This window comes from Anser brachyrhynchus, assembly GCF_964034855.1.
Source record: "Anser brachyrhynchus genome assembly, chromosome: 7".
Classification (NCBI taxonomy): Eukaryota; Metazoa; Chordata; class Aves; order Anseriformes; family Anatidae; genus Anser; species Anser brachyrhynchus.
This window is the reverse complement of record NC_137701.1, coordinates 26,499,775-26,512,768: the sequence shown is the minus strand read 5'-3', so window position 1 is coordinate 26,512,768 and position 12,994 is coordinate 26,499,775. Positions and strand designations below refer to the sequence as shown.

Genomic DNA, 12,994 nt, shown 5'->3' with positions numbered 1-12,994 from the left:
CACAGGGTAATTTAGAAGATAGGAGAAGCAGACATGCCTGTATAAACCTCAAGCAACACAGTCATTCCCAAGAGATACCGACAATATTCCTAATAAAGACTAATTGATATACAATACCTCAGGGATTAAATTAATTACCTCTGTTAGCGAATTACACTAGGGAAGGCAATTATCAATGCAACAGCTACTGAATGTTTCAGGTTGCCATTTTTTTCCTGGTCTCAAATGGTCAATTTTTACCAAGTTCAGTCCAAGCACGGCTCAGTCAGCCTTCAGTTGTTAGTGCTGCCGGAGCACACCTCCCTGCACGAGCAGCTCTACTGTGTTTATGCAGAACAGGACATTAAGTGCTGCAAGGCACACAGTAAGATCACATCCTAAATAAGCATTACTCAAATTTATTTTCCAGGCAAACAAAAGTGAACGAGGCAGCATGCAACTGTTAAAAAAAATAAAAAAGTGACAAACAGATCTACCTGCATTTCAGGTAGCACATTTCTCCTCCTTTGTGAATAAATGCCACTAGAAGACAATGAAAATGCAATACAGTGACTTGGTAACGCTTCTTGAGAATCTGTTAGTCTCAAAATCAGTCATTATCTACATATCTTACGCATGCTGCAGCTCAGTTGGAACATGCAGTACTACTTCTGCTATGTGACTAGCTTCTCATCGAATGCCATTTGAATTGCATCTGAAAAGCATCTTTACGAGATGCTAGAAGATATCCACAAGTCAATACCCTATTACAGTAAGATGTTTTTAGCTCTGCTGAAGTGACAGTTTATCTAGGGAAAGGAAAAAGACACATTTTCATACCAACATCTTCCTAGAAATGGTTAAACTGAAACACCACAGTTTCGAGAGCCACTGTGCAGCTGTGGATCAATCGTGTATCATTAACATGGACTGACATGGAGAAAGGCCAACACATACACAGTTCTCAGAAGTGAAGGATGAGGAGTACTCATGTGATGTTGTTATTATGGAGGCATATGGAAAGGGGCCGAGCAACAAGAAGCTCAACATCAGGAGCCTTGAATTGGAGTGCCAAAAACAAGAGCCCTGTGCTGGGGCAGCTGCAGCCAACTGTGCTATTAGAAAGCCTTTGCAGAAGGTTTGCAGTAGTATTTGGGGAGGAAAGAGATCTGAGGTTTTCAGTTTCTCTTTCAGGGAGGTTACAGACACAAGACCAAAAAAAAAAACCACCCAAAAAACACACACCCAAAAAAACTTGTATACATCTTTCCCAGTCTTCTGTTTTTGTGGTACCTTAACAGTCACCCACTCACACTGAGTTAATAAACTACAAAGCCTTAACTGTATCCTTGAACAAGGAACCTCAAAAAGTTACAATAGAACAGGTTTGGATGGGAAAACGGGAATAAATCTAACCTCAGTCCACAGGTTTGTTTGATGTTTGTATATTACATTCTTATCCTTTACTCCTGGTCCCCCATCCCTCCCACACACCATCCCCATCCCTTTTCAACTCTGATTCAGAGCCCAACAAACTCCGTTGTGAAACTCCCTGTCCCTTAGCCCCTAGCCTGACAGAAATGCCAGGGCTTACTCAAGACCTGCTGCGCTGAGGGCAACTGGTCCACTCACATGACCGCAGTGAAGCATCTGCAACCCATACGCTGCAAGTTCCCCCCGTGTGTCCGTGCAGAGTTTGTCTGTTAGTTAGGTGGTCTGTTTCTTCTGGAACACGGAACAAACCTCATTATCAACTTTGTTGTGAATACAAGACAATTTATTGATAAATAGTGTGTTTCCTTCTCAGGTAAGTATTTGACAGTTTTATTGGCATTTACTTCTCACATGAATCTTGGAGTTGACTACTTTCAGAGCCCAGAAACGTATCACAACCACCACATGGAAAAGTCTAAAAAGATACAGCATAAATATGGAGAGGGGAAGACAGACCAGTGTGCACTGAAACACATTTGTAACCCCCATCTTTCCCAAAATAACACAAGGACACAAACCTGAAGACAAATGCAGTCATCCCCTCCCCAGTGAATCCAAACCCAGTCCTTCTGGAATTAATTGATCCCAGGTACACAAAAACCTGTAAGTGATCAAGATTTGTAGTTGGAGGAGTGTCAGACATTCAGTATGCTCTGCTTCCGGCAGCGGTCTTTGGAGGTAAGTTCTCAAACAATTTCTTCTTATCCCCTCACTCAGCAGGGGATAACTTTTGAAACTAATGCAATAATTCACACTAATCGTTGTGTTTTGTTCCAGTCCAACATTAGTTCATGAAGTCAGGATCATCGCCTGTACCCGATCAGACTCATGGAGGGACCACATACACCCGCTGCTTTTGCCAGGGGTACTCAGGCTGCTCATTTGAAAGGCAGGCCCCAGACTCCTCCAGTCAACAGGCAGAAGCCAGAGCTGCCTTTCTAAGTCTGTTGACCCCAGAATTGTTAAAAAGCAGCTCAGCTGAGAGGGAACAATCACAGCTACCTTTATTCCTGCCACTTTACCAATTCAGAAACAGCGGTGTGCCTTAATCCTTTCCTGAAGCAACGGATGAGGAGGGCTCTGCCTTTAAAGACACCAGCCTGACTAGCACCACCGCAGACCACAACACCTGGTGACAGAGAAGTCCAGGAGTGCTAGGAGCAAGGCCATTCAGTCAAATAAAATCGTGCATCCTCAGAGAGGGAATCCAGCAAGTTGCCCTTCTCCCAAAAGGGACCGACAACCGAGAATTTCACCCTCTTTCTCAAGAGAAGCAGCAAGGCTTTTAACAGGGTCCCTGAGCCTCATAAAAGCGTGCAGAAGTCTATGCAAGAGTCACCCTGCTTGAGATTTGAATTATAGTGTGTCTGATTTTTCCTTGCTTGGAAGCACCTGGGAGAAGATTAAAGGAAAACAAGCCCTCACAAAGAATAACTTGCTGAAGTACTATGGTTAAAAATGCCATGACAAGAAGAGGTTGGGGGACGCACATCCCAAACAGCCTTTCTCCTGCGAATGCTATGGATAAAGAACCATCTGGTCACGCAGTCACAGATGCATTCGTATCCACTTCTGCTCCACAAAACCCGGGCTGATGTGACAGTCGGAGTGCAGCCACCGAAGACAACTTAACCCTCTCCTCTCGATTTTATCCGGCTTTCATCCACCTTCACCTTCACTGAGTCTGAAGGGAAAAATAGGGCTTATGTGCTTCAGTGGGGCAGAGCTGAACGCGCCACATTTCCATGGCAACAAACGCAGCCCCAGTGAGAAAGGCCTGCTCATAGCTGTGAGGCAATGTGCTCTGTAGGAACAGATTTTTCTATCAGCCAGAGATAGCAGCTCACGTTCATACGCAAATGTGCAAGGAATCTTGATTCTTGGCCTTGTGCAGCCCCGCTGGATTCAGCAGAGCTGTGCCAGTGGAGACCACAGTAAGATAGAGACCGGCACTTGGGGTAAGTAGAAAGAAGTGCAACATGGAGAGAGATGTTGTCTTTGAAAACAAAGTAAGAGGACTCCTAAGATATTCCTCATCAACTAAACACTTTTCTGAAGCTGCAGTAAAGCCCAGTTCTGGCACAAAAGGGAACACAACTGTGGCACGCAGATTTGTGAACATTGCACCATCCCCTCCTGCCCGTGCTTTTACCTTCAGCAAGTTCACATTTATTCACGTGCTCCGCCTCTTACAAATAAACCTGCTGTGCTGGGAGGAGGGAGCTAGTCTAGCGATCCTGAGCTGTAAACATCCCAAATTCTCCACTGAGGGAATCGATCAAACGAGGCTGCTTCCCATTAAGATACAGTTACCAATACTTTCCACAGTGAAAATACGTTATGTGCTCATCACTGCCCTCAAAAATCAACTTGTAACAGATTAAGTCTTTTGGTCTTCATCATGATTTTGCCTTCCTATGTAAGAACACGGTCTCTGAATATACTGAATTCAAGAGGACAAGTCTCAGTGTATGCAGGGAAGAGCATGCACAAGGCTTTGTGGGACCAGAGTGATGGTGAGCAATTTCTGGCATTAGCAAACTTTTCCAAGTCAAGCAGAAAAACAGTAACAGTCCCGTTTACAGCGTATGCTCTGCTGGAAATGCACAAAAAGCCATTTATATCAAGCATAAGAAAAATATGCCATGTGCAGTTTATAAAAATATCTGTAACAAGCTAAGAACAAAGCCAGAAACTGTCCGAGCAGGCTTAACTGGGCAGGGACGGGGGGAGAAGAGAATTGGGAGCAAGCGGGGGGGAATGCAGTAATAATTTCAAGGGATATTTTGTACAGCGAAGTAGTGACAGCCTGAGCATACTGGAGTTTTATTGATAGGGGGGAAATAAGCCCTAGAACTTTTCCTGATACTGCAGTCGGTGGAACTCAAAGCAACTTCACGGTCAGGCTAGAGGCAGGCGCTGCAAGCACGAGGCTGAATTTTGTGTGATGCGACAGGTCAGTAGGCTACCGAACTCCTGGTGTTAACAAATACACGAGCATCCAGGCTGGCTGCGACAGGTTCCTGCTTGCTCAGACCCCTGCTCCTTAGAGGGCTGGTGATTATCACAGTGCTACGTTTTCAGTTGCTGGTTCTGGGATCACCCACGGTGCCTGCGGAGCTGGTAGCGTATGACCCCCACAGCCACTTGCTTTGCTTTGTAAAGAAGAGTGGCACCTTGTATTGCTGTTGTTTATACAGATACAGTAATTAAAAATTGCACCGTAATGCATTCAGCAGTAGTCTTATTGTCCCTGTGAACTGAGCTGCTCCAGTTAAATACGATATCACAGCTAAATAATCATCTGCTTTTGTACATCTTTACTTTTTGCTAGCTGCACGTGAACTCTGGGCTTCCTCACCGTCGACATTTCCAGCACATCTCAGAGCAAACACCTTCCTGGTAAACCAAAAGCTTATTCAACGTTTCCTTGGAGCACGCTCCCCGACGCCTCAGCAAGCCCTGCGCTGACGTGCATTTAGCCCCTGGAGTTACACACGAGGATAGCCTCTACCCGACAGAAATCACGAGACTTTCCACATGTTTGTTTCCTGGTGACCCGGCAGCCCGCGGGACACCGTGCCACAGGTGCATGTGGCACAGAGCTGTTGACACTAAACACAGCTGAAGGGCACCAGGGGCTGGCCGGCCGTGCGCCGCAACAGCGGGCATTGGAAAACCCTCGGACAGGTTTCCTAAATGTTCAGAGCCTTAGTGACACCAGCACCAAGGAAACACACAGCTATTAAAAAAAAGGGCAGAGGGTACCACCAGACAGCACAACATCCCAGCAGGTCACTCGGGGCTGGGGACAGAGCCAAACCCACTGTCCTCGCTCTTCCAGGGCAGTTCGGGGCTGCCAAGCGCGCACGAATGAACAGGCTGAGGGCTTGCCTACCTGCTTTAGGAGGAACTTATCCTCTGCGTTGATCTTGAGGGAGACGGCCAGGTGGATAGCGGAGAGCACCACCCCGCTGATGACCGCGGCCCTCATCCGCACTGGCAGTAGCGTGTAGATGCTGTAGATGAAGAAGACGGTCCACCAGATGCCCTCCGAGGCGCTCCTGGGCCACACCAGCAGAACCCCTACCACTTGCACAGCCAGGATGACCAGGATGACGGAGTAGCATGCCAACCACATGTGGTCCTGGTGGAAGTCGTTGCGGTTGCACACCATGCACAGCACCACCATCAGCAGGATGGCCAGAGAGAGCACCACGACGTAGGATACCTCATAGCGGCCGTGCACAGCATGGAAGATCAGCATGACCACGCAGACCAGCACCAGCACGGCCATGAGCATGGTGAGGCTGCTCTGGTTGAGTCGGAAGAAGTAGCGCTGATAGAGGCGCTCCAGTTTCTCCGACTGGAACTTCTTGGACCTGAAGATCTGCAGCAGGCTGCTGCAACAGCTGCCCATGGAGAAGGCCGCCTCGGAGCCCCCCTCGTCCCCGTCCTCCTCCTCCAGCTCCTCGATCTTGGCCTTGATGCGTCTCTCCTCCAGCCCCAGCTCCACGGACCGGGGCCGTACCTCCCCCTGCTCCCCCAGCTGCCGGGGGCTGGCATTATTGGGGGCAGCGGGGGAATCACCGCCGGGCGGGTGGCGGGACCGGTGACGTCGGCTTTCGTCACCGTGTTCCTGCCAGGCGGATTTGGACCTAAAGCTCATCATCCTGCAGCCACTCTCCCCGCGGCTCCGGCTCGCCTGAGGCTCGTAGTCTTCCTCGCTCCGCCACCTGCTCGCCATGCGGGAGGCCTTCTTGCCCGAGGACCGGTTCGGAGGCGGCGGGTAGGAGTAGCCATTGGCCCTGGCCTCCGCTTCGCCCCAGGCCGAGCGGTGCTGCTCAGTGCCCGCCCAGGGCGCGGGGCCACCGAAGCCCGGGGGGCTGACGCTGTTGGACCGGGACATGCCCTGTGGGAAGGGGCAGCGGGCAGGGGGCTCCCCCACACCAAAAGGGATGACCAGAGGGGGACAAAACCCCAGAACACAACAAAGGAAAGAAAAAGATGGGGAAGTCGACGTGGAAAGAGGGGAAAAAAAAAAAAAAAAAAAAAGAAAACAACAAAAACCCCAAAGTCTCCGCAGCGTCCCCTAGAGCCGGGGCATCCCGAGGGGGGACGTCAGGGCAGCGCCGGCTCCATCGGCGGCCCCGCTGCTTCCACACCCGGGGGGCGGCGGAGGGGGGCCGGGGGGCGACGGAGGGGACCCGGGGGGCCCCTCCTCAGGGCAGGGCGCCCTCAGCCGCTGCGGGGCGGCCGCAGGGGGCTCGGTGCTCGGCGGGGGAGCCGCATGGCAGCTCGCCGCGCCGCGCCGGCCCCGGGCACCCGCCGCTGGGGGCCGGGCACGGGGCAGGCGGGCGGGCGGCGGCAGCGGCCGCCCCGCGGGGAAGGCGGCGAGGCTCAGGCTCAGGCTCGGGCTCCCGGGGCCGCGGCGGGCGGCGGGAGCATCCCCTGCCCGGGGGGAGCCTGCCCGCGGCGGGTGGTGCTGCTGCTGCTGCTGCTGCTGGCGCTGGCGGCGGCGCTGCTCCGCCGCTGGGAGGCGAGGCGAGGCCGGAGCAGCCCCGGCGGCACGGCAGGGCGGGCGGCAGCCGCAATGCTCATGCACATACAGCAGGCAAAGCTGGGGAAAAAAAAAAAAAAAAGAAAAAAAAAAAAGGAGAAAAAGGGGAAAAAAAAAAAAAAAAAGCAGGGAGGGGAGGGCTCGGCGCGCCCGCCCGCAGCGGCACGGCCGGGACCGCGATGGGGACCGGGACCAGGACGGGGAGCGGGGTAGGGACGGGCACGGCCCGGCGCGGCGCGGCACAGCCCGGCCCGCCCGCCCCGCGCCCCTTTGTACTCCCCATTCAACCGGGCGCCGGCCGCGCCGGCCCCCGCCCCGCCCCCCGCCGGCCCCCATTGGCGCGCCCCCCGCCGCCGCACGCCTCCATTGGGCGCCGCCGCCGGCCGGCCCGCCAATGAACGCGGGAGGAGGGAGGAGGTTTAACCCTTTCGGTGCCGCGGGAGGGCGAGGCGCTGCCTCAGCCGCTCCCCCCCCACACCCTGACGAGGCGCTGCCTCACGGCCTCTTCCCTTGTCCTAAACACACGCATAAAGGGTTTTCACCAAAAAAAGTAGGCGCACGTAGTTCACCGACGTGGCGTGGGCCTGTCAGGTGCTGGGCTACAGGTTGCCCTCACGATTCCCTCCCTGACAGGAGCTGTTTTTTCTAAATAACCCCTTCCTTGGGGAGCAGTGCGCCATTTTGGGGCTGTCCCACAGCACCGCCACTGCTGGAGGGGCACAGGGCTCAGGAACGCTCTGGTCGGCCACTGGGCTGTGGATGGACAGAGAAAGGATGCTCCAGGACGCTGTGAGGTGGGATGGGTCCTGCTCTGTGCACAAAGCCACCTTTTGGAGGTCTTTCCAAACCACTAGGAAAAAAAACTCTTTCAAAAAAAAAAATTGCAACTGTAAAACAGAGTGGAAGGAGAAAGACGGCTCTCAACAAGTTTAAAAGTAATTCTGCGTGACAGAAAATGACTGAGGAGGTAGGTGTCAGAAGCAGGCCCCTACCTGATCCGCCTACATCTGACAACCTCCAGTTCTGGGTATCAACAGAGCATTGCTCAGGTAATGGGACAAATAGTTTTGAGGTTCCCATGTTTCACCACTGGGACTAAATCAGGTCCTATTTAGTTTTTACACAACAGCCTCTAGAAGCCTCAGTCCCTGTGAGGATTTCACTGCACACTAAGCTACAGCCCCTTCTCCAGAAAGTTTACTTCCACAGGTAAGAGAAACTGGGCATTTCAATTCTAACGCATCATTCGTGTTTCTATACTATGTCATTTTATTTGACCTAGTGATCGTTCTGCTTATTTATATTACAATAATCGATGTTAAAGCTGAATACGTCAAAGTTGTATTTTTAAAAAAATTCTTTAGCTTTCAACCTTCATCCTTGCCAGAGGGGAGAAAAGTCTTCAGCCTAAAGTTTGTAACTTTAAAAACAGGTAGGTAGATATGAGATGGTGAGTTAAAAGAAAGGTAAAGGAACACTTGGAGGAAAGTTTTCAAGGAACCTGTAGACTTGAGAAAACAATAAGGATTCTGCATTAGAAGCAAAGAGAAGAGCCAGTTAATCGGGCACTAATGAGGACACAGTGCTGTGACACAAAAGACGCAAGATACCACACATACATTAACATGAACGCCTAAAAGTAGGCATTTAAGATTTTTAGTATCTCTTATCTTGGAAATGCAGTATAAGAAAGCTAACTAGTACAATATCGTAATATTAAGGTACAAATTATAAGAGAGCTCACCTATAGCTTTTCACCCTGTTTAAAGAGATTAACAAGCACAAATATCACAACTGTGTAATGTTGAAGCAGAGAAACTTCTTATCTAGAAAAGCTAATGTTTCACCTTGCATCCTTCCCAAATTCTTGCAGCCTTCCCAAAATCTATTCAGCCAATCATAAAAGCTGGTTTTTGTTTGTTTTTTTTTGGGAGGTGGGGGGGATGAGGTAGGGTGAGGATGGGGAGCGAAATTCCATTAAGTTCCCTCAGTCACAATTTAATCAAATTCTGGATCAAAATAGAACCCTACCTGTTTGGGTTTCTCCCTCCTTCAGCCGTTGTTTCTCTACACCTAAATGACAGCAGGCATATGGTAGATTGCGAGAATACTACCACAAAATTACTAGAATATCAACTCCACAAGACTCTCCAGGGAAGGTGTGAGAGAACCAAGTACAGTCATATAAATGAAGCACAGATCTAAAGCTCTTCAACACACACAGAGTTCACATACATTCTGATTTTAAATGTAGCCTCATAAATCAGTATACAAACATATTTTACTTTGTTATTATTACAACAGGTGCAGTAGACAAACATTAGCATTCTTTCTTTGCATTATTTACTTAGAATGGGGAATAACACCTAGGTACTGGCCTCAGACCACACAGTGCACATTTCACTTTCTGAAGTCTTCGTGATTCATGCAAGTGTTAAATCCAGAACTCTGAATTATCTATGCTCCCTAAATTAGTGAAGCCATTATAAAACATGGTCTTGGTCCTTCCACTGACTATCTCGGCATAGTCCAAAATAGTCCTCTGAAACCCAGAGCTAATAAGAGAATCCAATACAGAGACATGAAATACTGAAATGGAACAAGCTGTCATTTATATATAAAAGGGTGGAAAAAAAGACCATGGATGGAAAAGCAGTGTTCTCTGTACAAGATGACTAATGAAAGTTAGTTTCAAATGTTTTCATCTTAACTGTGTATGCTCCCCTCCTCATTTATTTGGGCATGAGATTAGAGCATATTGTGGGTGGTCTGAAGATAAGCACAGACTCAAGCTGTAGGAATTTCTCTGAGACCTCTACCCTTCTTTCTAATGTGGCCAATACTGTTCATTGACTCTACTTTATGTCAAGAATAGGTAAATGGGCTGGAAAAAAGAATGTTTACCTAGCCTGTTTTCATCATGAAGCACAGGTTTGAACAACCATATACAGACACTATTCTGTTCAGAATTTTTTCCAAATTATACAACTGCAATGGGCAGGTGTCAGTATATTGTACAGTACTTTTATTCTTAAGAATTCATGTAATAGGATTCCAGTGACAGTTCAATATGCAAACAAGTATCAGTTTTAAACTTAGAACCAAGAAAAACTAAATCATATGATTTTTAACATCAATATATATGTATTTACATCTTTCTATCAGCGATTTATTTCTTCAAAATCTGGCAAGCTATGGCCTGATCTGCAGTCATATGTCACCAGGAAACTGGATCACACTGACTCTTGAATGTTTATGTCTGCCCCACATTCGTGTACATCTATATTCCTAGAGCGGATTTCCATATATCCTTTGATATGATAGTGCTTTTGAAAAAACAAAGCAGTTATCTTCAGAGTGCATAATTTACTTGTGGTAGGGCTTTGACAGTATTGTTAATTTCTAATCCTTGCTAAGTAAACTAACCCATGATGCCTTACTTTCAACAGCCATTTTCTTGCAGATGCAAGAAAGGCCTTTTCTGCTGGTTTAGCTTTCTAACTTCAGAACAGTTGAAGCAACTACTCTTGCTGTCTGGCAAGGCAACCCCAGTAAGCACATATAGTAAAATAGCGGCACGCTGTAACTAACATCATTATGTCAGCATGAGGATTTAAGAACATTACCTTCTCAAGTGAACTTGATCCTTGCTATATTGACAGTATTCTGTCCTGTATACTGTATTCTGCAGTCTTTGTTCTACTGAAACAACACTTTCCCATGCTATGAACAATAAGTAAATAGTGTTTACAAATGCATCTGTAAATATTAGTTCCAACTACTTTTATTCAGCTAAATACAAGCATTTCTCCAATTCAGCTCTGTTGCTGTAGAAAGGCAGTATTCTAAACAGAGGAAAAACATTTCTAGAACAGTTTAAATTGCACAGAAAAGCTGAATAAGGAAACATTTAATAGTCAGTACAGTAGTTTTCCTGAAAGTACTTTATACACAGGAACAGAGGACTAAAACAGCACCTAAGCCATGCACACTATTCCCCACGATCACAAACATGCAATAGATGCTTATTGTAGAATGAAAGGGACTCCATGTCATCAGCACACCACCAGCACTTCCATTTAATGCTATTTCCCACCCCCCCCCCCCCGTTTATTATTTTATTTTAAAAAATAATAAAAATCTACTGGACACCAAAGGAAAAAAAGGAGGACAAGCTTGAAATTTTCCCAGCAATGTTTTTTGGAAATTCAGTAGTAGCTCTGTATCCAGTACCTCTCCTCTTCTTCCATCTTGTACTTGTATCAAGAATGCCATCTAGCAGAGAAGCCCAGCACTCAGTATTTTTTGTTTTTATCCAGCGAGAGAGGCTGTTGTATTTTACCTCAAGAGACCTTTAACTCGAAAGCAAACTGATATCTTAAAGCAACCTTGTATTCAGCTGACTGGAACGCCCTCCACTTTCTGCATCATCCCCCAATGGCTTTTTTTTTTTTTTGGTTAGGCATACATTTGGGATTACACAGCAGCTATGATTCTCTAGTTGGAGCACCTGAACTTGCAAAGTGTGTTTTTACCATAGGCTTGCTGTAAGTGATATTTATATATTTTAACAGTGCCTAAATAACAGCTACAGATGGTTTGCAAAGTCTGTGCAGACTGTCTGAAGCAGTGAGTCAAAAAACAGGAGAAAATGCAACTCAGTGTTCACATTTCAGCAAAATAAGCCTCTGCAGACTTCCAATAATGAATTTCCTAGTACAAACATCTCTAAGTCATATTGGGTATGACATCAAATTTCTTTGTACAAACTAGGCTGAATTAATTTCATCTAAAGAGCAGGAGTTTGTCATGAGACCTTAGGGTTTGTGCTTTGGCAAGTATAAATAGACATGCAAGTATTTAAGCATTGTGAATTTTGCTTTTATGGGGCAGGATTGAAATAACATGCACCTACTTTAGACTAGAAAAATTAAATATGTTGACAGTAACATCTTTTGTTAAGATCGGTAACGCCCGCACATCAAAGAAAAACAAACCTCTGAAAATACTAATCCCAAGTTAATTTGTGAAAACATAAAAAGGGCTTTATTTTTTATTTTAATCTGTAAAGGAAAGTATTATTTTAGAAATCAGTGACCAAGATTAGAAGCATTTTAAATTTTCTATCTGAATTTATAATTTCACAACTGCTTCAAGGATAGCCTTCAAAAACCACCACAAACTTTTAACCCTTTATCTTATACCACAATACCAGAATTCTGACAATTCTGACAAGTGAGGAAGAGTATTAGTTTAGCAGACAGGAAGCAGAATTTAAAAGCCACTGGATATTGAATGCCCAGGCAGTCAGGTGGCTTGAATCTATCAATCACTCCCAACTCTCTAGATATGTTCAGTCCATTCCAAATAAAACGGAATCACACAAATTCACACCTCTGTATTTTACACCGAACACACCAGCAGAGATCATCCCTCACGTCTTATGTTTGGAACTGCCAGTGCTTTAAGATGAGCCTTAAAAGCTATTGTAAAGTTAATTTACTTAGGAACACAGAGTTCTTTTCCTTTTTCAGACTTTTTAATGCTGCCCTTGGCAACAAAAATTGTTTCCTCATGTACTGTTTTCAAAATGCAAAGAGGAAACATAACTAGTAATAGTTATTCGAAGACACAAATGGAGCTCAGCACCACTTTTCACAGCATTACATTCCAAAGAAATGTTTAATTACACAGTAGCGCCAAGTCACAGCTATCATGTGTAAAATGTGCTGATGCTGGTTATGACAACATTATTTCATCCCTTCTGCAGTAAAACAAAAAAATCATTGTAGTTGTGTAATCTTATGACAAGCATACACCTAGAATAATAGCATGCACTCTGCAACTGCTACTCAGTTCCTGTTAGAGGATTATAACTTGTTATTTATGAGCATTAATGGAATCTAGACACAGTATGTAAATCTCTCTCAGGAAGCGTTAAAAATGCTAAGAACGTTGCTG

General features: G+C 46.6%; 1 protein-coding gene across 1 annotated transcript in view; it reads right to left on the bottom strand.

Moving 5' to 3' along the window:
- Positions 1-7,321, bottom strand: part of ADCY5 (adenylate cyclase 5) — a 221,050-nt gene extending 213,729 nt beyond the window's left edge. Inside the window, exon 1 of the mRNA XM_080601109.1 lies at positions 5,372-7,321. Coding sequence (XP_080457235.1) covers positions 5,372-6,382 — 1,011 coding nt within the window. The 5' untranslated portion in view covers positions 6,383-7,321. The remainder of the gene's footprint in view (positions 1-5,371) is intronic.
- Between the last annotated feature and the right edge of the window lie 5,673 nt (positions 7,322-12,994).